The 24,442-nt window shown below is 36.1% G+C and overlaps 1 protein-coding gene across 6 annotated transcripts in view; it reads left to right on the top strand.

Moving 5' to 3' along the window:
• Nucleotides 1-22,670, top strand: part of RBBP8 (RB binding protein 8, endonuclease) — a 42,279-nt gene extending 19,609 nt beyond the window's left edge. For 5 of the 6 annotated variants that reach the window (XM_083823935.1, XM_083823933.1, XM_083823931.1 and 2 more), the window contains 14 exons: nt 687-762; nt 3,854-4,020; nt 5,507-5,608; nt 6,724-6,821; nt 7,476-7,603; nt 8,309-9,191; nt 9,277-9,403; nt 10,520-10,620; nt 12,295-12,406; nt 13,359-13,529; nt 14,129-14,198; nt 15,255-15,351; nt 19,671-19,812; nt 22,335-22,670. In XM_083823935.1, the coding sequence (XP_083680061.1) occupies nt 687-762; nt 3,854-4,020; nt 5,507-5,608; nt 6,724-6,821; nt 7,476-7,603; nt 8,309-9,191; nt 9,277-9,403; nt 10,520-10,620; nt 12,295-12,406; nt 13,359-13,529; nt 14,129-14,198; nt 15,255-15,351; nt 19,671-19,812; nt 22,335-22,432 (2,372 nt within the window). In that variant the 3' untranslated portion in view covers nt 22,433-22,670. Of the gene's footprint in view, nt 1-686; nt 763-3,853; nt 4,021-5,506; nt 5,609-6,723; nt 6,822-7,475; nt 7,604-8,308; nt 9,192-9,276; nt 9,404-10,519; nt 10,621-12,294; nt 12,407-13,358; nt 13,530-14,128; nt 14,199-14,612; nt 15,194-15,254; nt 15,352-19,670; nt 19,813-22,334 lie in introns of those variants that run through there. The other variant, XM_083823936.1, reaches the window with a different exon arrangement.
• Nucleotides 22,671-24,442: the final 1,772 nt, after the last annotated feature.

Genomic DNA, 24,442 nt, shown 5'->3' with positions numbered 1-24,442 from the left:
AGTATGTTTTGTGAACTTGTCCTTCATAAATTCCTGTTATTTGATAGAATTTATATATGGTATGCTTTTGTAAGTCCAAGAAGTTCAGTCAGGGGGTACTTAATTCTACAGTTTGAAAATAATGTAACACATACCAATTACTAATCATTTGAACCACCTTTTTAGCTTAGATTGAAGTGCTAATACTGAAATTGGATTGACATGGAAAATCTTACGCTGTAGGGTAGTCACTGGAGCTGAAATGTGGCTGCTTCTGTTTATTCCTAGAGTCAAGGCACAAAATGACTGATAGCTAGGTTTTCTAAGGAAACCCTGGCTTCAGAAGTAACTGGTGATCACAAAATAAGTTCAAACAAAAGTTACCTGGGTCAAGCTTGTGTCCTGTGGCAATTTTTGTATATGGAGCTGAGTGAGCAATTGATTCCCCTTTACAATACTTGCATGCTCATGGACAAAAGTAATTAATGACTGTGTGGAACTAATGTTGGGATCTAGTAGCTGTGACTCCTTTGCCATTTTTATCATTTTATAACATTTTTAGTGATGAAAACTCATTTTGGTAAGCTGCAGATGATATGTGGTATTAGGGTTTTAGAACTGATTCTATTTCCTTAGAAGACCTGAGAAAATGAGATCTGATACAATGTTACCACGTGTGAATTAATTTTGTTATACATTAATTGCAGTGAATGAAAAAAACAACTTGCAGGATGAAAATAAAAAGATAGCTGAACAGTTCCAGCAATTGCAGAAGGAGTTGGAGTAAGTTTTGAGAATTGTTCTATTTTGTTTTTAATCTTGCTAGTAATGTCTGGGGATATAAATAGTAACTTTTAAGTCTTTAAAACTTCATTTTGCTCTTTTCTAGTTGACTGGGAAAAGATAGCCTAATGCCACTTGATATTAACAATGTAAAACTAGCATCTTTGTATAGCAGAATTGCTTTTTAACTGTGTAAATGCAAAGAGGTGGATAAATCTGTTGGAGAAATTCTGTTTGACTTCATGATTGCTCAGAATGATTCTGTTCGTTTGCAGTGCATAGGAAAACCTTACCTCTCATTCTTTTATTTTTCTGTAGGCCCTTTAACAGTTGTTTCCTCTTAGGGTAAGGCTCTAGAAAAGTAGTTTCTCTAGTAGTCAGGGTCCCAGGATTTTTCAATATTTTTTTTGAAATAAACTTTTGATAAACTTACAATTTAAAAAAAGAAAAAAAAACATACTTTGAAAGAAAGCCATAAAAATAGCTGCAAGTTGACTGTCAGATTGTTCTCTGGTATGCTACCAAGAATGTACTGTATAATGTTGCAAGTAAAGTAAGCAAGTACTGTATGCTCTGTAAGGCAGAGGTTGTATTCTTTTCTTGTGTATCTGTGGTCTGACATGTGAAATTCATCTCAATTTTGGCTATCTGTGAAGAAGTCTCATATGTGGGCAGGGGGAGTGGGATGGGATATATGGGCTTGTAAGGTTTTTTTGGTGTATAATTTTTTATGTTCGTTAGAAAGTAACCATGTTGTCAGAGTAAAACAGCTTAGAGTACAGTTTGAAAGGCCTGTAGTTCTATTCCTTTTGTATTTCATTGTTTGTCTCCCACCTCTCACACCTTAATCATCCTATTCTTTTTCTGTATGCGTTTCATCTTTCCAGAACGTACTTGATAACACTGGAAGCATTCCTCTTCAAGACCAAGTATTAACAAATTTCTATATGCTTTCACTATATAATTGCTTTTCAATAATGGGTCTGCTAAATATCTTGACAGCAATTAGGAACAGGCATTATAAATATTAATTGATGCCAAACAGATCCATCCAAGTTTATTAGTTTGATCCATAGTCTTGCAACTTAGCTTCCAGTAAAAATCTCTGGCCACTGTAGGAAAGTTGAGAATGATCGATGTAACACCAAATTATTTGGTCAGCATGTTAAGTGGATATCTAAATGAGTACCGAGTTGTGTGGATTAACTGATTTAACAAGGCTGGTTCTGCTGTTTGTAATATAGCCACTGTATTTGGTTGTTTCAGTAGAACTATCGGCCTGTTGCTTTATTTAGCATGAACAACTTAGATCAGTGTAACACCATCACATAGGTACAAGGTAGCAGGTTGTTTCTAGTGCGTAACATAAAATCAGGATTTTGCAATCCGGTGTGTTCTGTTCCCAAGGCTTAATATTTTAAAAGAAAATCTAAGAATCCTGTATAAAAGCGAACTTTCAGAAGAATTGAATTCTCTGCTCCTTTATCAGATTAGAGTTTCATTATCTATGGATGGAAAGAGCAAGGAGACTTCTACAAAAACATTTTCTGTAACCTCAAATAAATGCTTCCATAATTCAGAAATGATTTAATGCATATTTATGATGTATATATGGCAACTTCTTATTTCTTTTTTTTTGTGTGGTGGCATTTAAGAACCATCTCATGGCTTGCATGGAACAATATTTAGGCAGGCTAATCTGATTTGTCATAATAGGCTGTGCCAGTAAATTTAAAGAGAACTCTGTCAGCTGACTTAAATTTGTGATGTAACTGGATTAATTCATTGTTTTACTGCATGTTTTGATCTGTTCCTTAAGATATTTTCAACAGATGGCACAGATTTCCAGTTATGGTATTTTCTGTGTAAATGTGCTAGAAAAGAGGAATTACAGAATTGCACAATAGGATACATCAAGATGTCAGAGAAGCAAGTAAATGCATCAATGTTTGTTTGACTAATATTCACAGTTAGTCATGGTAAAAAGCCTAACTTTGTAAAACTTTGTTTCTCCTTGTCTCAAGCCAGACACCTTTTGACAGTTTTCCGTCCCATTATTAACTTATTTTATGTAAGATAGCATGGCTCATTTTAATGCGAACTGAAATATCCGTATCGCCTCCTCTTCTCTTAGATGAAAACCTTACATCCTTCTCTTTATAGTTAGGAAATTATCTTTGGCCCGTGTTTTCTCTTGAGAGTCGTAAGGAAAAGTGCTACCAAAGATGACCAAGCAGGCAGAGTTGGATTTCCTCATGCTTCTTTTTCTGCCTGTTCCGTTCTCCACAACCACCACCATATGACAGGGAGCGATGCCCTCATTAAATACTAAACAAACTCTATTTATAAAGTTTATATAAAAACTGAAAATAATTTTTTTCTTGCTATGTCTAGATAGAGTTTTTGGAAAGAAAATACACAGTTGAGCTAATTTTTCTGTACTGACTCTGCAACGTAGTGTTAGAGCTGACTGTGAGAGAAAAAGTTCTTAACTCACCGTGTTTTGCACTGCTTGCATTGCTGTTATACGAGATTTACGTTGCTTTTTGTACTCCTCTGTGAAGACCTCTGTGAGGTGAATTAGAGGTAACATCAAATGGTCTGGAGAGGGATTGTTTTTAGTGTCGTGCTGTTCATTGCTATTTAAAATTGTCTGAAAGCTTTTCTTTTGTATTTAAAGACAATTAGCGTTCTGAGTTAATGGAGGAACTTCCATATTGAGGGACACACTAGTCCGCCCACCCCAGCATTTTTCATTAAAGTAGCATATGCTTCAAAGGGATGACCTAGCAACTCCACAGTTCTTGGTTTGCATTTTTTTTTTCAGGGAAGAAGTTTTCTATGTGCAGTAGTTGGATATTGACCTCAACTGTGAAGAGCAAGGGTTGTAGGCCATTCTTGGTTTTGATGGAGCAATTTTGAATTTGTTGTTAAAAGCTCTCTTGTAGTATTACTTTTTATGCACAGATGTTATTGGGATGGCTGTGTCTTCTAAATTGTTGCTTTCTTAAACTATATGATTGGCCTGCTTGCTAAAGCTCTTCCATCTTGCTGACTCGGGTTTTGTTTGACCTCCTAATTTGGTCTCCAGGGAGCAAAAGCAACAAGCATTGGAATTAGAAGAAGGAGTCATTCCAGATTCTCCAGTTCTGACTTCATTTTCTATGGTTAATCGTATGAGAAGGAAAAAAGAGAACAGGCATATCCGATACACAGAACATTCACATCCGGATTTGGAACTTAAGGAGAGCAACAGTGGTAAGAGAGAGTATTATTAGTTCTTTAATACATTTTATTGCTTGGAAAAAAATATTTTTAAGGAAAGAAGACACCTACATTTGATTGTAAAGGGTAAAAACATTTTTTAAAAAGCCTCAGTAATTCTTTTGCATATTTTTTGTTTTTGGTTTTTTTTTCCATTTATGCAGTAATATATGAGACAGTGGAAGAATGGTTTTAGCAGCAACTGTTTTATTAGCAGTATGCTCAGAGCTTGTCTTAACCTCCTATTATTCTTCATCCACATCCACGTGTAAATAGAACAGGGTTTTTCAGCCCATAATGCTTATTTAACTCCAAACTGACCAAAAAATATGTTAGGGTTTCGTTTGTGTGTACAGCTACATCACCACCTAGTGGAGAGTGAAATAAATGTTTTGCCACATTGAGCAATTATCCTGCAATTAAATATTACTGAAACTGACAAATATTTAATTCTAGTAGCTACATGATCATTCTTTTTCTGGTACTAATGCTCAGTTTGCATTTTGTGTCTAAGTTCAGAGGTATTGTGCACATTTAATTTCCAGACTTGCTTCTCTAATGTCACAGAAGTATTTTAACCAAATAATGTATTTTAAGCATACCAAGTATTTTAATGAATGGCTTGTATTCTAATGATACACAGGAAGTACAATAAGCAATCCATGTACTTTTAATGTATTAATTTATTTTCTGGAATAATAATAATAATAATAAAGTATTTTTTAAAATATGTGATTAGATCTAAATATAAGCCTTGACTAAAAGCTTTGCAAGAATAGAAGTAGTACAACTATGGGGTGAAGAGGGTGGATTGGTTATTAGTGCCTTTTATTTTAGGGATCTACATTTGGTGCTGTGAAGTTTACCCTTTCTAAACATGCCTACTTCTGTACTTTTTGAGTTAAAAAAAAAAACAAAAACACAACACTTGAGCTACTAAATTAAAACATGTTTGAAACAGTGTAAATACCTATCTCAGTTAATGAACAGCTAAGGAAAACTATTGGAAAACTATTTCCAGATGGAAAGGACAACATGGCAAAAACATGATTGCTCATGATTCAAATCTCATGTTTTTCACTTTTTCATTACCTTAGCTGATGCAAAAATTTACCATCTTGGACAATTTACTCATCAATAGTTTGATGCTGTGTTAACAGGTGAAGTATAGATCAAATACCTAGCGCTTAGGCAGTTTGTGTAGACAGTGATGTAATTGTGTCAACATTATGTTATAGCTGACTGACTGGAGACACATGTGTGAGACAAAGTTTTAATGTGAAATAGTTGTATTGCTATGACAAATCGGTCACCTTAAAATAAAAATAAGCAGATGTGCTTAGATGAATGGACCTACTTACATACCAAAATTCATTTTTAAGTGCTGTTAAGATCAGGATCATGGTCTGTGTCTACACATAACTGTCAGAACAGAATATCTAATTTCACCATGTGATAATGTTTATACAACTTTTCCTAGAGTTTGGAAAAATTCCACTCTATTCCACACAAGTGAACAGTCACCATGGAGAAGAGATACTAGTGGCAGACACCTGTGATCCGCAGCTGTCCCCTATACCAAGTAAGTGTATTGACAGATTTTGTACTAATTCTATTCAAAATAAGGAGAAAATATTGTAAAACTGAAGGGTCGTCAACAACTGAGATTCAGTTCACGGTCCTTCTCTTTAAACAAAGGATCCGGAAAAAGGAAGTTATGTTTAATCACAACTACTTCTGGGCTGCCTGTCCTGTAATGCCTATCTCTATGCCACTAGATGTGTGATCTGGTGGCATAGCATTAGGGCTTAGAGTCAAGAAATAAAAAGAAGCTCAGTGCAGCTCTTACTGCTGATTTCTTTTGTTATGGTCAACTCATCCAATTGTCTTATGTCAGATTTTTCAACTATAAGATAAAATACTCTGAGAATTGCACTTAGTCTGAAGCGAGTATATAAAATTTAGAAGTGATTCTGTTAATTATTCCCTTTTCTATAATTGTAAATTGGTATAAGTCTTTAAGACTTTCTCCATAAACAGTTCTCTGACCAGAACGTTTTATATCCCTGATTTTATTTTTTTTTTCCCTGTGAAGTATTTAACTATAGATGACAGAGTCAGTGTTTTGGAATTGCTCATGTAGGTCAGAGTTGTCATACTCTACTTGTTTTAATTTCACATCGTATTATTACTTCACCCCAGTTAAGTAAACTGAATAATGTTAAACCCCTGAAAGAAGGGAAAGTCATCTCTTATTTTCTTGACAAAAACTCAAGAATAATAACGAGAAGTGTCACCTTGGAAATATACTGCACAGTCATTTTACTATAAATATTCAGTTTTACTATTCTACATGCTGCTCTCAAACTGCTCCTGCCCTGGACTATGAATTTGAAATGTAACCTCTACAAAAAATTCTTTTGTGTTTTAATTTTGGGGTACCGTACCCAAATAGGAAGTATATTTCTCTGTAAAAATGCAGCAGTTTGTCCTCAGCATAAATTCTTTTTTTTGCCCCTCTGCTCCACTCACAACTTCCAGATACAATTTTATCTAATACAGGTCAAATTATTTCCATAACGATCAGATTTTAATTTGTGATCTTTTTAGTTCTGAGTTTGTACCGCCTGTGTAAGTGGAATAAGATTGTATAACATGTATGTAACTCATTAAGTGAGCTTCTTTCTACTTATAAAGGTAAATCAAGGATGGGAGGCTATCCTGTTCCAAAGCCATCTTTTAACTTGGCTGCAGTTGTTGCAGAAACAATTGGACTTGCTGTTCAGGATGAATCTGTAAGTACTATTCCCAAATTTCTCATGGAATCAACTTTTGTTGCCAGTTGTTTGAAAACAGTATTTTTCTCTTTTGCATTAAAATTCTGCAAAAAGTGTTCGAAGTTCCAGTAAGTTCACTCTAGTTTGCTTTTGCTTACCCACCAAAGAATTTCTGTAGCAAGAGCAGATGTAACTGAGCTGACCTGTCTGGCGGCTGGGGAAGTGGGATGGTCATGTACATGGCAGGAACCACATCTTTTAAATTTGACAAGGACAGTGGAGTAAATCCTTGGGTCTGCCAACCTCTGTGCAGCAATGAAGTCTAACGCACCAAAAAAGTTTACTTGGTGATGAGAAAGGTGACTCAGGTGAGACTGGTTAACAATTTTTGCTTGGTAAGTACAGGGAAGATGATGGTATACAGACAATTTTTTTTAGACAAAATATGTCTGCACATTTGCATAAGTGAATTTTTGAATTTCCATAAAATTTCTTTAAAAACCACTGGTGAAAATTTTCTCTTTCTCACAATTTGTTACTTTTTCAAAGTTAGGAATAGTTCTGTTTGAATGGGACTTAGGAGTATTTATGCGCAAACCTAGCATATGTGTAAATTTTAACTCCAATAACTTCTCACGCTTCTGTTCTTTGTTTTCCTTCACCACTTGCAAGGAGTCCCAGTCTGTATTGAATTCTCCCCACACTAATACTGTTGTGAACCAAGCTCCAGAGTGCGTGCAGTCTGAAGACTCAAGACAACATCCAGCTTCTGAATCAAGAAATGATGACAACAGTTTAGGGTGTGTTTCCACTCGTTAATAATAATGTTGTTTTAAACAGCAGTTTGCTTTAAAGCTACAGACACAGAACGAAGTATTTTCATGTTATATGGGTTTCTTTCAAGTAAATAAGTTGTAATTTGGAACTGATAAAATACAAAACTGTGGACTTTCCTCTCAAACTTCTGATACAGGCTTTCTATGTACGCACTCCCTCCCTGAATTATTTCTTTTATGTTTTACTGTTCACAAGTAAAAAAGAGTACTTAAAAAAAAAAAAAAAGACTTGCAGATTTTTCCTTCACTTGCAGAAGCTTTGAGAATCAGTTGTCATGGTTATAAGATCTGTACAAGAACCTAGATAGGCTGCTTTCACAACCATTCCCACTTTCTTCCATTTCACTGCATTGAAAGGTAGGAGAGATTCCTGGGTAGACTTAATTCTGTCCTTGGTTCTCAATTGAATGTAGAACAAAACTTCTCATCGTGCTAAAATGAAGGACAAGGTCTGTGTTTTACTTGCCTTTTACATTGTTAAATGCAACAAAAATTTCCCTTTTCTTTTTCCTTCTGTTCTCAGTTGATGCTGGTTAATAATTTCAGTTAATACTCTAACAGCTTCAGTGCAGAACACTGATAGGAAATGTATAGTTTTTGTATGTCCCTCTTTCTTCCCCCAACCCCCTGTGTACACCAGAAAATTATTTAATTTCTTACTGTATTCAGTTTTTTAGATGCATCTCAGAATACTCCACCGCATGTTGACTGGGATTCTCAGGTAGCTTCTCCTGTTTTTGGAGCTTCTAGCAACATGAAGAACAACTCAAGTACATGTCATACCCCCTGTATTTTAGATTCAGGATTGAAGCCTAATGTCAAAACCAACCTCTTCAACAATCCTTCCAGTTCTAGATCTCATAAAAGCAGATCAAAATCTGAAGATGTTGCTTTTGTTGCGCCACTGAATCTTGGAACTGAAATCAGCTCAGTTATCAGCCAGGCCTCTATCAACAGGCAAATGGTTGTGAAAAAGAATACTAATGAGGCTGTAACTTGTGTTGGAAACACTTGTGCAGCTAAAAATGAGGTGATCAAGAGTGATTTCCTTCTCGTACACCAGAAGCAGCAAGAAGGCAGGTGTGCTAAGAGAAAGAAAGTTGAAGACGAGCATGCATTTAGCTGTGAAAAAACATCTTTCAACAAAGAGAACTCTGTACCCTTTCAATCAGATATTCAGCATGTTAATGGGGAGCATACGGTTGATAAGCCCTTGGATTTGTCTGATCGCTTCTCTGCAGTTCGTTGTCAAGAGAAAAAACAAGGGAGCGAGGAGACCTGTAGAAATAGACTGAAACAGGTGACTCTGCATGATGTTTTTTCACAGCTAAGGAAGCCCCTTCCTGAGGGTCCACCATCTATTCAGAATGCCAACGAGAGCTCTTCGTTTGGCAGAGATTTACAAGAGGAACCCTACGTACAAGAGGCAATGCTGGGAAAAACATTCCCGGATAAGAAAAACCAGATCCAAATGAAAGAAGAAATCCCTCCCTTCAAAATTGCACCACTGCCAAGTACTGTAGACACAGAGCAACTTTTTGATGATGTAAAGGTATATTTTTCTGACTTTTTTTCCTTCTCCTTTGAAATGCTTTGCTTGAGTTTTGGGAAATAGTAAAATTGCAATATGTTGTTAGGTTCCCAGTGGCCATGTACCAAACAGAAAGAAAACAAGAACAGGACATGGAGAGTCTGAACCAGCATCTGTGCTTCAACCAAACCCTTGTAGACTATCAAAAAACAAAGCAGTACAAAACGAACAAGGTAACCTAACAAAAATGTTCCTTTTATTCCCTAACCCTGCCAGCCTATGCTGTGGTTGAATCCAATTCTTTGTATCTTCTTTTCTCCCACATTAATAACTTTCTCTGTTCTGCCTCCAGTTTAGTCTCATTCTATTCAGCACTTCTCAAGATCACCTTCAGCTTTTCAACCTGTATCATAATTTACTGTGTTTCATAAAGTTTTTCTTTTTCTTCTTCCTCCCCTGTATGATGAATGTATCATCTGGATTCAGCCGTAAACTCAACAAGTTAGGAAACCTTTTTTTCCTCAGTTATTTAGTATTGTTATTGCTGCACGCAGTGTCTTACTGCAGCATGTGAATAACAGATACTGAAATTAAATCTCAGGAAGTTTGAGTTCAACCTATCTACGTCAGATGTTTGAAAAGTGTCCGCAAGTATAATAATGAGCCATCGTGTCTTTCAAGATTCCCTATGACCTATTAGTGCCTTTAATAATGAACAGATTTCTGTCAGATATTTTCTTTAGAAGTTATTTTCTTTCCCATAACTGATTCCGGTCCTAAAATTTGTATTTTTATAACTGGGATTGTCTCAGTGTTCCTTAGCTAAGATGTTATGCTGCATACTCTATGTAGAAATATTTGCATTTTAAGGTTAAAAAATCTGTAAGCGGTTGGCATTGTCATGTAGCTTGTAATCTAGACCTCTAGTTCACAAATCAGGAGGAGCCAGCTCTGGAACCATTGTTCCAGACACTTCTCTACACTTGTGGTCTAAGACTCAATTTCTGTATTCTTGCTGATCTAATATTCTCTATCCAATTTTAATATCATTTGATTTGCACAGTACAGAGATTTTACCTGCAAGAGTATTTAAGTATTACATACAATGTACAAACACAGAGGCGTGGTGTCCTCCCTGAATATGACAAAAAACTTAAGATGTATTTCTGAATCTTCAAATAAAATTATTTATACCAAATGAGTATGTTTACTATTTGAGAAAAATCAGTCACTAAAACCAAAGATGAATTGATTGAAGAGAAAGCCAACTCGTGTTTTAGATACTATCAGATGCTGTTTCCAGAGTTTAATTCTGATCATTTGTTTCTTTTGTCGTATTCTGTGTCCAGACCTGAAAGATAAAACTTCCTTAGAAAAACTTCAGTGGAGCATAGACCCAGGAGCTGACCTTTCGCAGTACAAAATGGACGTTACTGTGATTGATACAAAGGTAAATTATCAGTTCTGCACCAAGTCAGCATGTTCCGTAATATTGGGAAAAAAGCCTCTAGAAGTAACGATGACACAAAACGGGAAAGTAGCTGATGCACCACAGTGCTGTGAGGCCATTCGGAGGGGCCTGGAGAGTTGGGCAGTGAGGAACCTCATGAAGTTCAACAAAGGCAAGTGCAGGGCCCTGCGCCTAGGGAGGAATAACCCCATGTACCACAACAGGCTGGGGGCTGACCTGCTGGAGAGCAGCTCTGCAGAGAAGGACCTGGGGGTCCTGGCGGACAGCAGGCTGACCATGAGCCAGCAGCGTGCCCTTGTGGCCAAGAAGGCCACTGGTGTCCTGGGGTGCATTTGGAAGAGCGTTGCCGGCAGGTCGAGAGGGGATCCTGCCCCTCTGCTCAGCACTGGTGAGGCCACACCTGAAGTGCTGGGTCCAGTGCTGGGCTCCCTGGTACAAGAGGGAGACGGAGATACTGGAGCGAGTTCAGAGGAGGGCTACGAAGATGATTGTGGAACTGGAGCACCTATCATACAAGGAGAGGCTGAGAGAGCTGGGCCTGTTTAGCCTGGAGGAAAGACAACAGAGGGAATCTTAACAATGTGTATAAATATCAGTAGGGAGGGTGTCAAGAGGATGGGGCCAGACTAGACTCTTCAGTGGTGCCCAGCAACAGGACAAGAGGCAAGGGGCACAAATGAAAACGTAGGAAGCTCCAGCTGAATATGAGAAAACACTTGTTTACTGTGAGGGTAACAGAGCTCTGGCACAGCTTGCCCAGTCTCCTTCTCTGGGGATATTCAAAACCTGCCTGGATGGGATCCTGTACAATGTGCTCCAGGTGACCCTGCTTGGCAGGGGAGTTGGACCAGATGATCTTCAGAGGTCCCTTCCAACCTCAGCCATTCTGTGATTCTGTAATATCATGAACTGTACTCTGGGCAGTCCAAAACCACTTGCTGACAAAAATCCTTTGCTCCTTTGATATTTGTTTGCACTCCTAAAATGTTTGTTTATGCATAGTACAGTACAGTTATCCTAAAACATTTCATCTGTCTTGTATTTGATAAACTTTGCCATGTGGTATTCAGTATGAAATTGATGGTCTTGAGGGTATTTAGATGTTTATTTTAAGACAAAAAAATGTTTTAAATCTCATAATTTTTCCATTGAAAGCATTCCTGGTGACATATCTTTATGTTAAGTAATGGAAGATATATAGATCATGACTACTATCCTTCTTTGATTTGGGGGCATGTTGGTTGTTAGAATTAATGGGATCACTGAGAGTTTTCCTGAACTTTGTTTGCTTTGTCTAGCTTAAGAGCTATCATAGTGTTTTGAATTGAGATTGACTATTTTGAAAATAGTCAGTGTGTTATTGCTACTTTTTTTTTCCTTTGTAGAATTTTAACATGAAAACTTCAAGGAATTTCTTGTCTATCAAGTAATGTTATTCGCCCAATGTATCCTTCCCATTTCAATTTCAAAACAAGTTATTCGCTTATGTAGATTTTACATCTTTATCTTGAATACATTACTGCAGAAAAAAATACCACGGTGTCCAAAAGTTTTCATAATGGTTATGAAAGGATTTTATATATACAGCAATGATAATGACTATACCAGTTGCTTCTGAGTCCAGTTATCATGTTTCCTTATTTTTTTATTCAGGATGGTTCTCAGTCAAGAATTGGAGGGGAAGTTGATATGGATTATACATATGTCAGTGAAAGTGTACTAATAAAAATGAAAAATCAAGAGCAAAACCAGGAAAGCAGTCCAAGTAAGACTTTTTTTTTCTTCTTTGGTGCGCTTTTTGTGAAGCAGTAAAGAATAAAGGATATTTTTTCCCCATGTGTGATTAGATAATAGGAAAATGGTTTACAGTAAAAGACACGTATTTATTTTGCAGTTCACAGAGATTAGTTTGTTTCTTAATAGAATCGATGGTGTCTGTTTATTTTAGCTTACATTGTGTAAATAAGGTTTGTTCTGAGACAAAGCTAGTACCGTGCTTTTATATTGTTTAAGACGTTAAATACTTTCCATGTTCTGACCTGTAATGAACATGCTTACAACTAAGAGCTTTGAAAGTTTGCCATGGAATCATATCAGGATTTCTATAACCAATTTCTAAGACCAGTTTCATTTTTAATGGTATACAAGTAGAACTAGTGTATTTAAAATAAATCCAAGTGTATTTATATCACATCTAATGTATGGTAAGTGGTGAATCATGGCTGCAGGGCAGTGACTTTCAACAGTGGTTGTGGATTTTTTGGAGGGGGGCCACAGTGTTTTGGGTTATTGTTTTTTGGGGTGGAGTTTATTTTTTTTTCTTTGTTTCTATTTTAAGCTGTTGCAACTTGATCACATTTATGTAGTTTATTTCCTACCTAAAGAAAATATTTCCTTCTGCTTGGATTAAGCCGGAATTACAACAACAAAAATCTCATCTATGTACTTCTAAGCTTAAAGGTATATCAAAGAGATTCAGCAATTAATCAAAGTTTAGAAATGGAGTCAAGATATCTTCATGAAAAATTTGAGTTTTGTACACGTTTAAAAGACCCGTGGAAAGGTTGCAGAAAGGATAAATGTATCAGTATTGTCAAGTTAATCACTACTGGAGTTGGAAGTGGATGCTAATTCTTGATATCCATTCAGTCAAAATATGCTTTCTTAAATTGCTGAGAGACTGATTTGGATGTTCATTATGTTGTTTTTTATAATAGGAGGAGAAAAAAAAATGAATGATACCATAACAGAAATGTTTGATCGGACAAATGATGAAGAATATGAATCATGCCTACCAGAAGATGGTCTTCCTGCATGTGATGAAAAAGAAACTCTTCATGAAGAAGAGCAGGATAAAGGAATAACAGTAGCAAGCAAGAAACTAAAGAGTGGGATATATTTTTTTTTGTCTTTATTAGACTGATCAAACTACAAGAGTTGATTTGAAGTCAGGCTTTGTTCTGTAGCAACAAATATGCCAAATAAACTCTGAGTTCATTTTTTGTAAGTTCATGGAGGATTGTAATGACGTAACAAACCAACCTGAAAATTATGCTGTTGGTTGGTTTATATTGCATGCACACAAATATGGGAGATGTAATAGAAGCTGTACGGTGAGGTGACTCTTAAAGGAATCACAAGTTTTTGGCTGTAGATTATGACTGTAATTGCTTGCTTCCTTTGTTTCCCTGCCTATATTGAGATTTCTCAATATTTTGTTTTTTAAGCAACCTTTCCTTTGCAATTCTGCTCATCTTCTTTGTTTGTCCATTGCTCTTTTCCTTCTTCTCCAGTAATGCTTTTTGATCACTGGTTCAATTCTATATTATTTCTACTTTTTCTTTGAATCTGCCGCCTCAGAGCAGCATGCACATGGCATTTTTATATTTCTTAATAATTTCCAGCATATCATTTTGCAGACATTTCTCTAGGCAGTCTGTTAACCTTATGTGACGTGTAATTTTTTTTTCTTCATGTATATTTACAGAACATGAGGATAAACAAGATAAAGCCAAACAGAAAGCTTTTGTGGAGCCATATTTCAAAAGTGATGAAAGGTAATTTGCCTAATAAAAATAGAACTAAAAGTAGCTTGTTTAATACAGGCATTTTAAGGCTCTTTATTTCCTCCCTATAGAGAACATTTTCTTCCATAAAACAAACCTGTTTGTATGCAGCTTACTAGCAGCTGAAGATGCACGGGTAAAACACAGTAAATTAGATAAAAGCATTAGATAAAAGCTGAAGGTGGGGATACAACTAAACACATTGAGAGGCATTTATATCCTAATTGCTAAAATGAAAGGAATGATATTTCTGCTCTTTATAATCCTGTTGAATGAAGCATTTTGTGTTCCATGCAGTTTCCTATAGGCAAGTAGCCATGCACGAGTTTATCATCAGAGAGTCTACGGGTGGCTTGTACAAATAAAAACTTCCATATCTCTGGCTTTTTTTCCCCCTTCCTCTAGGCAATAAATGAGGAATTGTAAGCAACTGTACCTCTTAGTGCTTCCTCTGTTGCCTTTCTGCCTAATCATCATTGGTAGTGTGAATCTTCATTTCCTAATGATATTATGGCCTTCAGTTAAGTAGTTATTGGCTTTTCTTTTTTTTTTAACACCTCAGCGTGTTTTCTTTGTAGAAGAAGATTTTTTTAGTGTTTTCTGGTTTTGAAAAAGAGTACATTGGTTAAAAAAATAAGTAAATCTATTCAGTGCTTGAACCAGAACATATATTCCTCCTTCAGAAATCAGAGTAAAAACTTCTGTGTCCCAGACAAAATATGTATTCTTCAGAAGATGTATTTTTTGAGTAATTTACATCAAGTTACTTACTTTCACTTGATGAAAAGTCATAAATATCTGAGACACATCTGGAGGTATGGATCTTAAACTAAGGATCATAATATATTTTAAAAACCTTGGGACTGTTTTCCTTACAAAAATAATTTTATTCATATATGAAATGCAATGTGTTCGGGTTTGTAGATATTTTGTGATTTTTTTTCTTTTCTTGAAACTATCCATTATTGTATTCTAAAAAAAAGAAATTTTCTCAGACATACAGAGGAAATGAATGTACAATCATATGAAAACATTTTTGCTTTTCAGAAAGAATACAGTGTTGGATTTTCCTCATATTGAGGTTATTAGGAAGAAAGAAGAAAGAAGAAAATTGCCTGGCCATACTTGTAAGGAATGTGAAATAGTAAGTACTGCTCTGAATTTTGGTCTTCCAGCTCTTCTGCTATCTAAGTTAGGAAGTGCTATTGAAATTATGAGTCTGGTTGTCATCTTCAGTGCATAAGTGAGCAAAAAATTGTCCACCAAAGCTGTTTATCAAGTTGTATTGTTGTGTTTTTTTAACTGTAGCAACTGCATATAACTTTTTTTATGCCTGTATGAAGCTAGAAACTTCTCACAGTATAGATCCATCCTGTGGAACCAGTTTTTGTTAATAAAAGATACATTAGCTAGTCAAAGAATGATTTTAAGTTTCTGTAGTTCAACAAAATTTACTGAAATTCACAGGTACTGGAATAAGTTATGTTCTGTTTCCTGTTGTACCCATATGTCTTGATTTCTGTTTTGTTTCTTGTTTTCTGAGGGGTCCGTGTTTTCAGACAGTTAAACCAGCATAGGTGCCAATGTAAATATACATACAAATGTTTAAAAAAATGTTTGCCTTAGCGGGGAAAAAGTGTGAAATTTTAGGTTTTCCATTCATAAGTTTTCCCTTCCTTTAAAATTACTGAACTGCTTTCAGATGCTTTGTATAAAGATAAAATATTGACATAGTTACATGTATAGTAAAGTTATTTGGTAATGTATTTGGTTACAGTAGACCTTCAGGCTAGAGTTAATTAGACAATGATCTAATAAGTAAATATTCTGCAAGTGTGAATTATACCTGGAGTCTTTTCATATAATTTCCACACCTATTTAGAACCAACATTTTTCATAGATTCTCCTGCTGTTCACTTTATAGTTACGTTTACTTAGCTGAAGAAATTTCAAAATTAAAAAGCGGAGTGCATTTTGGACAAAAATATGTTCCTGAAAAATATCTTTGGTAAAACTCATTAAATACAAATAATTAAGTTTTACAGTCAACTTATAAATACCATTTTCCCAAAAAAAGTGTTTAATTTAGATAGTTTGAAAGAAAACTGGATGCTGAAGGGATGGGGAAATTAAAAAATAATTTAAAAAAAAAGAACCCACAAAACAACAACAACAACTTTAGCCTATTTTTTTTGGGCTTAGAGACACCTGTTAACTGTTTCAATTTCCTGTATCTGTAAGCTATAGATCAGCCGATCCAGTTCTTGTTACTTCCTGGTATGTTAATTAGAATGGTAACTTTGCAAAGAGTAACAGCTTCGATTTTTACAATATTAGGTTTCTACATCAAACTTCAGAAAACATTTTTTTAGTCTAGGCCATTCAAGATGAACGTGAACATGTGTAATGCTTGGCTGTATCACTGTACCATAATAAAACTACCTTGAAATTAAATGCCTATGAAAAAAGGAGTATTAGATGAAGCATAAATGATGTTTTAGAAAAGTCTAGGCTTATTAATCACAAGGTTTTGAAAAGTTTGTGAAGTCTGAGGAAATGTTTAGGGAATGGGTAAAAATCAGTAAATTGTTTCGGCCGCGTGCTACAAGCAGTATGTGAGTGGGAGGGATTACCTGTCCTTCCGAGCTGACGTGAGAGATTTCACTTCTGTTTGTGCCTCGGCAAAGCCTTACTTAAGTCCTTTAAGTCCTCATCGCAAAATGTGGTGGAAGCATCTCATTCACTTCGCAGCGTAAAGCATGTGATACGATGTCTTGCCTTGTTATGATGGCTTCGTATGAGATCAGAGAGAGACTGTGTGGAGGAGTCACTGCTTGTAGTTTGTAAAAGTAACGTTTGTAAGTGTGATTAAGTCTAGCTACGCTTCTAAGCAGGAGAATCAGTCAGATGTTTTTATATAAATTTAAGTTACAGAAATGACTAAGTAACTGCTAAACTGATGACTAGTATTTGAAGGATTTGTTCTCTTTTTGAGACTGCAAATAAAGGTGGAGCTCTGTAAAGAATTCTTTCATGATGAACGTGCTGCAGGATGAGACTTTTTCTTTTCATATGTAGAAAAACCTAGCTTAAATGTTCTATGAGGACTGCAGATGCGGTGGATAGTGATCTCAATCTAGAAAACAGCAGACTTATTTTTTCTGTAGAGCAGACACATAGGTAACTTTCATTCTATGCCAACTGCAATACAAAATAAAGTAAAAAGGGAAAAAAAAGTTGCTTTCAACTTTCTTTTGAATGCACACTTAGCTTGATTGTGTTTTTTTCATTTTTGTTTCCTCAAAAACTCTGCTGTATTTTTCATTGTTCGATCCACAAATATTCCCTTGTAATCATAAACTTTTAACCCCTCCCTTTCCCAGTGCAGTACGCTGCAGATTTTTAGTGGGCTGTTTTCTAAAATTCCAACTCTTTGAAGGACAAACATAAGGTGTACTGCTAATTGTCCTTAAATAAGACTCAGCTAATAATCTATTGGGTTTGCACAGATACTGTAGAATTTTCAGTTAGTTTTGTTGACTCTCTCACCATGTCATTTCTTAACTCTTTATCGGTGAATGTTGATGTGTACTGGATGATTTCCTGTTCCTCTTTTTTCATTAGTCTCTAGATCTTTAAGTGAGTGGCAGGCATTTTTCCATCTGGGTCTCAGAAGTCCATCGAAGTAACCGTGGCCTCACTTCATCTGACTCAATTCCTGAACTGTTGATAATCCAGTTTAGTTCTGGTCTTGGCCGTAGGCTTTTTGATGTTTAAGGAAACTTTGTATCAGACAGTGACAAACTCAGTTTCTCCAAATTCAGGGACTAAAAAGGGCTGTGCTGTTGGAAGTGTTGGAGCAGGCTAGGTTTAGTGTATGATATACTCTGAAGAACTTTTTACTATGGTCTCATCACCACTCCTGAGTATTTCCTATGGCAGTGGCAGTCCATTTTGTCCTACGTACAAGGACTTTGTCGGAGACAGAACAGTAATCTGAAATTTTGGGTACAGCCTACTAAAGACCTGAATCTCTCTGATCTTGGCCAGGAAACCCATATGTTACTAGACCAACTTCGTGTACTAACGAGGGCTTTTAGAGCAGAATATGTTCTGGTGTCACTGTTTGTAGAAAGGCGAGAAATCTGAACTGATATTGGGGGTAAAGCTGCAATTCCCACAGACTATAGAATCCTAAAATGAAGCAAGGCTACTTTTCCTAGTTCATGCAGTAGTCATGTGGTTACTCTCTTATCTACATAATCATCAATATTTACATCTCAGAAATAAAAATCCTCCTCCCCAAAATCGTATTTGTTACTTTACCTGCTATCTGTTAGTAAAGTACACTAATAAATCCCTGTTGTTTTCTTCTATTCCAAGTAAGTAGGTTTTCTGATATACTACCAGTAGATGGAGACAGGAAGTAACCTCTGTTGACAGAATTATTCTGTTTCTTTCCTGTTTGCCACTCTAGATCACGTTCCAGCTGACTGAATGAGGTTTTAATTCTGCATTTTTGAAACACAACATTATCATTTTGGTGGAATTGTTTCACCACTTCTATGAGGGCCAGGTTTCTTGTGCAATCCAGACTCTGAGTGTTGGCTTGCCTCTTGAACCAAACAATGCTTTCAACTTTGAAAATACCTTGGTACCCTGTGGTATCTAAGTGTCAGGTTGCTCTTTTATCAGTTGCTAAACTAAAATCCCAAGCTAAAGAACTGCACCAAAAAGTCTGTTTTTTCATGATGCTACTTAAGGGAACACACAGCAAAGAAGCTTGGAGGGTGGTGTATATACTTTTTCTCTTTTCAGCTGACGCAGATTTTTTTTTAAAAAGAAAGGGGGTGTTTGGGGGAGAAATAGCTAGTCAATTTACTGCATGCTCTAGAGAATGTCCAGGTAGCTTCTGGAGTCCCAGTGGTCAGTCACCATACATTAAGCTGACTCTTCATGCACACCTAACTTGAGGATAATAAAGCAGGAAGCATTTTGACTTGTTTGCTATAAGCTCAGTAAGTTTAAATACTGCAAATAATTTTGCAGCATGCATTGTATTTCATTTTTTTCTGTTTTATTTGAAACTGTAAACTGAAACTTCGTTTATTAGGGAATTCCTGTCTAATTCAACACCCGTGTCACAGCTTCACAAAATCAGTCAGTAAAACTGTTGACATAAGTAATTTGACACATTGCTAAACCTTGTACCTGTGGTATGTTAAAAGATATAAAGTTAACACATGCCACTGTAAGGTTATGGTTAATCTGTAAATTCTGTAAACTTTTAGGATAATGGCCAGATGTTTGTCATGGGGATAACAAATCTTTACTCTTGGCTGTCTTCACCCTTATTTTTAGATAACTGTGTTAATAAACAATGACTGACAGTGTCGTTGTATAAAGCAGTTGCTGTATATGTATAAATGTGTTAACTTGGCTTTTTCTTCTTCTAACACACAGTATTATGCAGACATTCCAGAAGAAGAGAGAGAGAAGAAACTAGCTGCCTGTTCAAGACACAGATTTCGCTACATTCCTCCAAACACACCTGAAAATTTCTGGGAGGTTGGATTTCCTTCCACCCAAACTTGTATGGAAAGAGGTTAGCGTGAAAAATGGCTCATAAAGCACTTTTTAAAGCTGATTTTTAAAATGGTTTTCTGGATTTGTCTCTAGTTCATACTCATACAGCAGCCTTTCTCACCCAGTCTTTCTGAGCTCTGTTTACTTACCTGTAACCAGAAGTTTGAAAGAATATTGTCTCTGTTTAGCAGCACCTGTACTACTAGGAAGAAGGGAACATAGAGAAACTTTCCTAGAACCTAGATAGAGAAGGCAGAAATAATTTGTATTGTTATAGAACTTAATTAAAGCTCTCCTTGTCTTTGAAGCAAAGCAAGAACAGGGTCACCATTTTCAGAGGCAAAGGCTGAGATTGTACTTACTGAGGAGAAATGGGCAGCACCCCTAATCTCCTTTGTCTGTATCTTGAGGGCTCCTTAGCACAAAATGAAAACTGAAAAGTTGAGGGTCAGATGTTGTTAGATGCTTACATCCTGGTTATTAGTGAAACTCAAAAGCTGGGGTTTTTTTGGTTTTTGAACTTTTTTTTGACTTCCCAAGGGAAATTGTTCTTTCCTAAACGTTTTTTTAAATCCTGGAGTTTGGTATAAAAATTAGTTTTTGTACTGTACTATACGTATATTTCTTCAGAAGTGGTGAAAGTCTGAGATAAGGAGTTCTATATGAACTGTCTGTGAGTTACTTTACTCTCATACTGGTTGCAAAACATTAATCTTCACTTATCTTCCCCCACTCTCTTAACAGTTTCAGGTCAGGTGAAGGAAAATGTAGCCAGGGGTATGGATGTGTTCTTGTGTGGTAATGTTACAGTATAGTACTTATTATAATCTTTCAGAACAGAGCGCCTTGATTTTTAGATAGTTATGTAACTTTCATAGTGCAAGTCATACTGCTTAATCAAGATGTGCAGAGTTGAGTTTGCTTAAATTTGAACCTGGATTTCCAAGGAATGTGTGCGTTTCAAACATGGTGTTCAGAGCTTTCGGCCTCCAAGCATTGTGGGAATCAAACGTGAGATTTCCTGTTGAAGTCAAGTTCCCCATTCCTAAATATCCACTGTGAGGGGTTAAGGTAGTTACCAAATTGGCAGGCCATTAAGCTTCCTTGGGCTTGGTTAGGCTTCAGGAAAGTTTGCTCTTGCCCATAAATCCGTTTCTGGTATCACATACGGGACAGTGAATCCGTCAGTCCAGCAGGAACACTGCTGAATCACGGCTTCCTTTGTGCGTTGTCTCTCTCCTCCCTTTGTGTCCAGCTAGGTAGGGCTTGGCTGTGGCAGGTCCATTCCTCTTTTACCTTAGGTAATGAGACAGAATTGTCATTGTAGAGCCTTCTTGATCACTATCTTTTAAGATGAACAAATCATAGTCCTTCCTCTTCCAATCTTGGTTGCCTTGTACCTGTTCCAGCCAATGAGAAAGCTGGTCTAAATGCTAAGCCATGTCCATTTATAACATCAGGCAATCGAGATACCGTGTTAGGGAAATTGCCTTTTACTACCCCTTTGGAATCTGCTTGCATGCTTGTTAAAATTAGCTTCTTAGCAATCTTCTTGTTCTGCTAGGGTAAGAGCTATTCAGTTGTTAATGGTCCTCAACAGCATATTAAAGGCAGACTTTACATCTGCCCTTTCTTCATAAAAGCCGTGTTACACAAGAGTGCAGCAAGGATGCTAGAGAGGCTACCGAACAATTGCAGTTGTCACTCAGAAGTAGGGGGGTATGTAGGGTATATTTTCTGTTTCTTAGCGGTACCTTGAACCAATTGGATTATTATTTTTTTTTTAATAACTGGGGGTTGTAAAGAAAGCATTTTCCAACTATGAAGTCAGAATCTACTACTCTCACTTCAGCGGATGTTATTGCTGATAAACAGTAAGGGTTTGACAAAAGCCAGATGCTGTAACTGATCTGCATAAAGTGTCTGCTTACTGTCAGTGTTAGCTAAGTTGAGCATGTTACAGAAATTTCCTATACACTTTTCTTATCAGAGAGCTGTTCAAAGGGTGTTTGATCTGTAGGTTACTGTTTGGCTTCTTCCAGATTGACAAGTCTAATAAAAAAGAATGCTCTCAAAACAGACGCATATACCCTTCAGACCCACAAAGTGCATGTGCCTAAAGTTTCCTCTTTGTGACTAGTGAATACATTTTTAAGTGTGTTTTTTTTTTTATCCAACTGAATTTGCAGTACTAACATACTTGTTACTCTTATGTTATACAAAATCTTTTTCAGGAAAAAAAAAAAATTAAATGTGGTTTGCATTTAGATGAACAGTTCATAGCCTCCATTCTTCTCTTCAGTCTTACCTGTTGGTATTGCATTACTGTGCAGTCATCTACCAGAAAGCAGCTGAGTGTTTTCGTTAATGATACTGCACCCCGGGATACCCAACTTTCTCTCAAGTGAGAACCAGTTACAAGAGAGGGTAGCGGGGAGGCATAATCAGAAGGTTTTCTGCGGGTAAACAAAAAAGGAAATTGAAGCCATTCATGCTATTATATTGTATTTATTACTTCATATTTGTTCTTTTTCTTTTAAGGATATATTAAAGAGGATCTTGCTCCCTGTCAACGTCCGAAAAGGCGGCAGCCTTACGCTGTAATGTTCTCTCCGAAAGGCAAGGAGCAGAAGACATAAATGATGGGGAAGTAGGGCAACTTGAAGAGCATCTTTCCTGTCCTTAGATATTTATAGTTAATATAAACTTGAAATAGAGAACTGTGTTTTCCACAACGATAAATCATTTCATTAAATATGTAAATTTTATAAAATTCATTTGAAAATCTGAAGTATGTACCAGGAAACAAAACTATTTAATGTACGTTTGTTTCATATTGTGTTAATACATTTTGTATTAATTTTTGCACCTGTCAAACAACGAGTCTCCTTTTTTTTCTTTCTTTGAAGTCAACAGTTACAACTTCAGCAAATCCTGTCTAATCTTTGTGTTATTAAGTAACTTCTTTGAAGTCACTGAGATCACAGTTGTTCTTGCAAGGTCTTAAACGCCTGTCAATGGGAACAGAAATGCAGATTTTGTAGGATGCTTTCATTTTGCACTGGATTTTTTTTATATAACCCTTTTCTTATTGCAATAATAGTTTTATCTACTTGTAATAAAACTGAATTAAATATGAAAGGTATCTACTGTTAATAGTTCAGAAGTATAGAAATCCATAGAGTCTAAGTGTTTTTCTTACAGTGTTGGGGCAAATGTATAGCACCGTGTTTCTACATTGTTTAAATTAGAATATCAATTTTTTCTCTTTTTAATTTGCATCTGTTTGTACTCAGTTCTATGCTTTATTCACAAGAAGATAAGCATTGTAACATTTAAATTTGGTTGACAGCTATGCACAGAGTTCTCTTAGGCAATGATGACTGCTGTCCACTAGATTATGAAGGATTCTGTAGAGGTGTTTTATGGGAGAGTAAGAACATACAGTATCACAGAGGCAAGGCAATGCTTTTACACAGGCAGACAGGCCAAAGATCACTGTAGGATACTTAGGAATAAAATAGTGTTCTAGGATAGAGAAGAATAAAACGTTTAAGCACTATGCAGCCAGGGATAGGCTCAACCAAAGAGAATACCTTTTAAAAGGAGATCATAAAATAAGCAAGTATTTATATACCTTAAGCCAAAATAAAAGAACAAAGTATAGACAGATTTTATATAGTCGTATAAAGTGAAGATACATTTATATGTATACAAATATACTATATAAAGTATAGTGGGTGTGTATATAAAAATGTATCTTCCTATTCATGTATTTTGTTTATTTAGATGTGTGTTTGTGTTTTTATAAAAAAAGATGTATTTAAATATTTGATGGATGGGACCACGTAGTTCCTTGTGCAGTTATTACAGGAGTGGCTGTAGGGTCTGCTGGTGGAGTGGTTATGGCATACCCCTAAAAAGACAAAAAAATAAATAAATAAATCTAGGCTGCACTAAGAAGCACAGAATCCTCTTAGGTTGACATCGTAGGCCTTGCAGAAAAATAGAATAATGTATCACCAGGCACTGTCACCATCCTACCTGCTCAGTTGATTGATTTGTTGCCTTAGCATCACACAGGAATGTCCTATTGCGTGGCAAAGGCAGAAAGCCAAATAACAACGAGAATCATTAGTCATTTCCATGTTTACTAGCACATGCTGACAGTAGATGTTTACACAACTGTAAACGGTACTCATTTCTTGGAGCAGTTGGTCAAAGAATCCGTGCGAGGGAAATCTAGTTTCCTGAAAATTTGAAAACTGAAGAAAATTGACAAGTGCAGCCAAAATTGGAAATCTTGCAGGTATCTTGAAAAATTTTATAAGGCAACAATAAATGCTCTGAATAAATGCTTAGCCAATTAAAAAAAAAAAAAAGCCTTTGACAAAGAAGGTAAGGTAGGAGGTTGCTTTTAATTAGGGGGAGCCTTTACAAAGAAGTTATGTTCACAACAAAAGTGGAGACTTATAACACAGCAAATCCTAAAATTCATTGTGAAATAGGCTATATGAAAAAATAGTTTCTTCTTTGAAACAGTATTTATAAGTAATTGTCAGACAGAGGGAACTTTACAGTGAGTCAGTAAATGATCGCACTGTAATGTGAACATTTAAAAGGTAAGGAAAAAAGAAAAGCTAGATATT

Source organism: Anser anser (assembly GCF_964211835.1).
Source record: "Anser anser genome assembly, chromosome: 2".
Lineage (NCBI taxonomy): Eukaryota > Metazoa > Chordata > Aves > Anseriformes > Anatidae > Anser > Anser anser.
The sequence above is the reverse complement of the archived record's forward strand: the minus strand, read 5'-3'. Positions and strand labels throughout refer to the sequence as shown.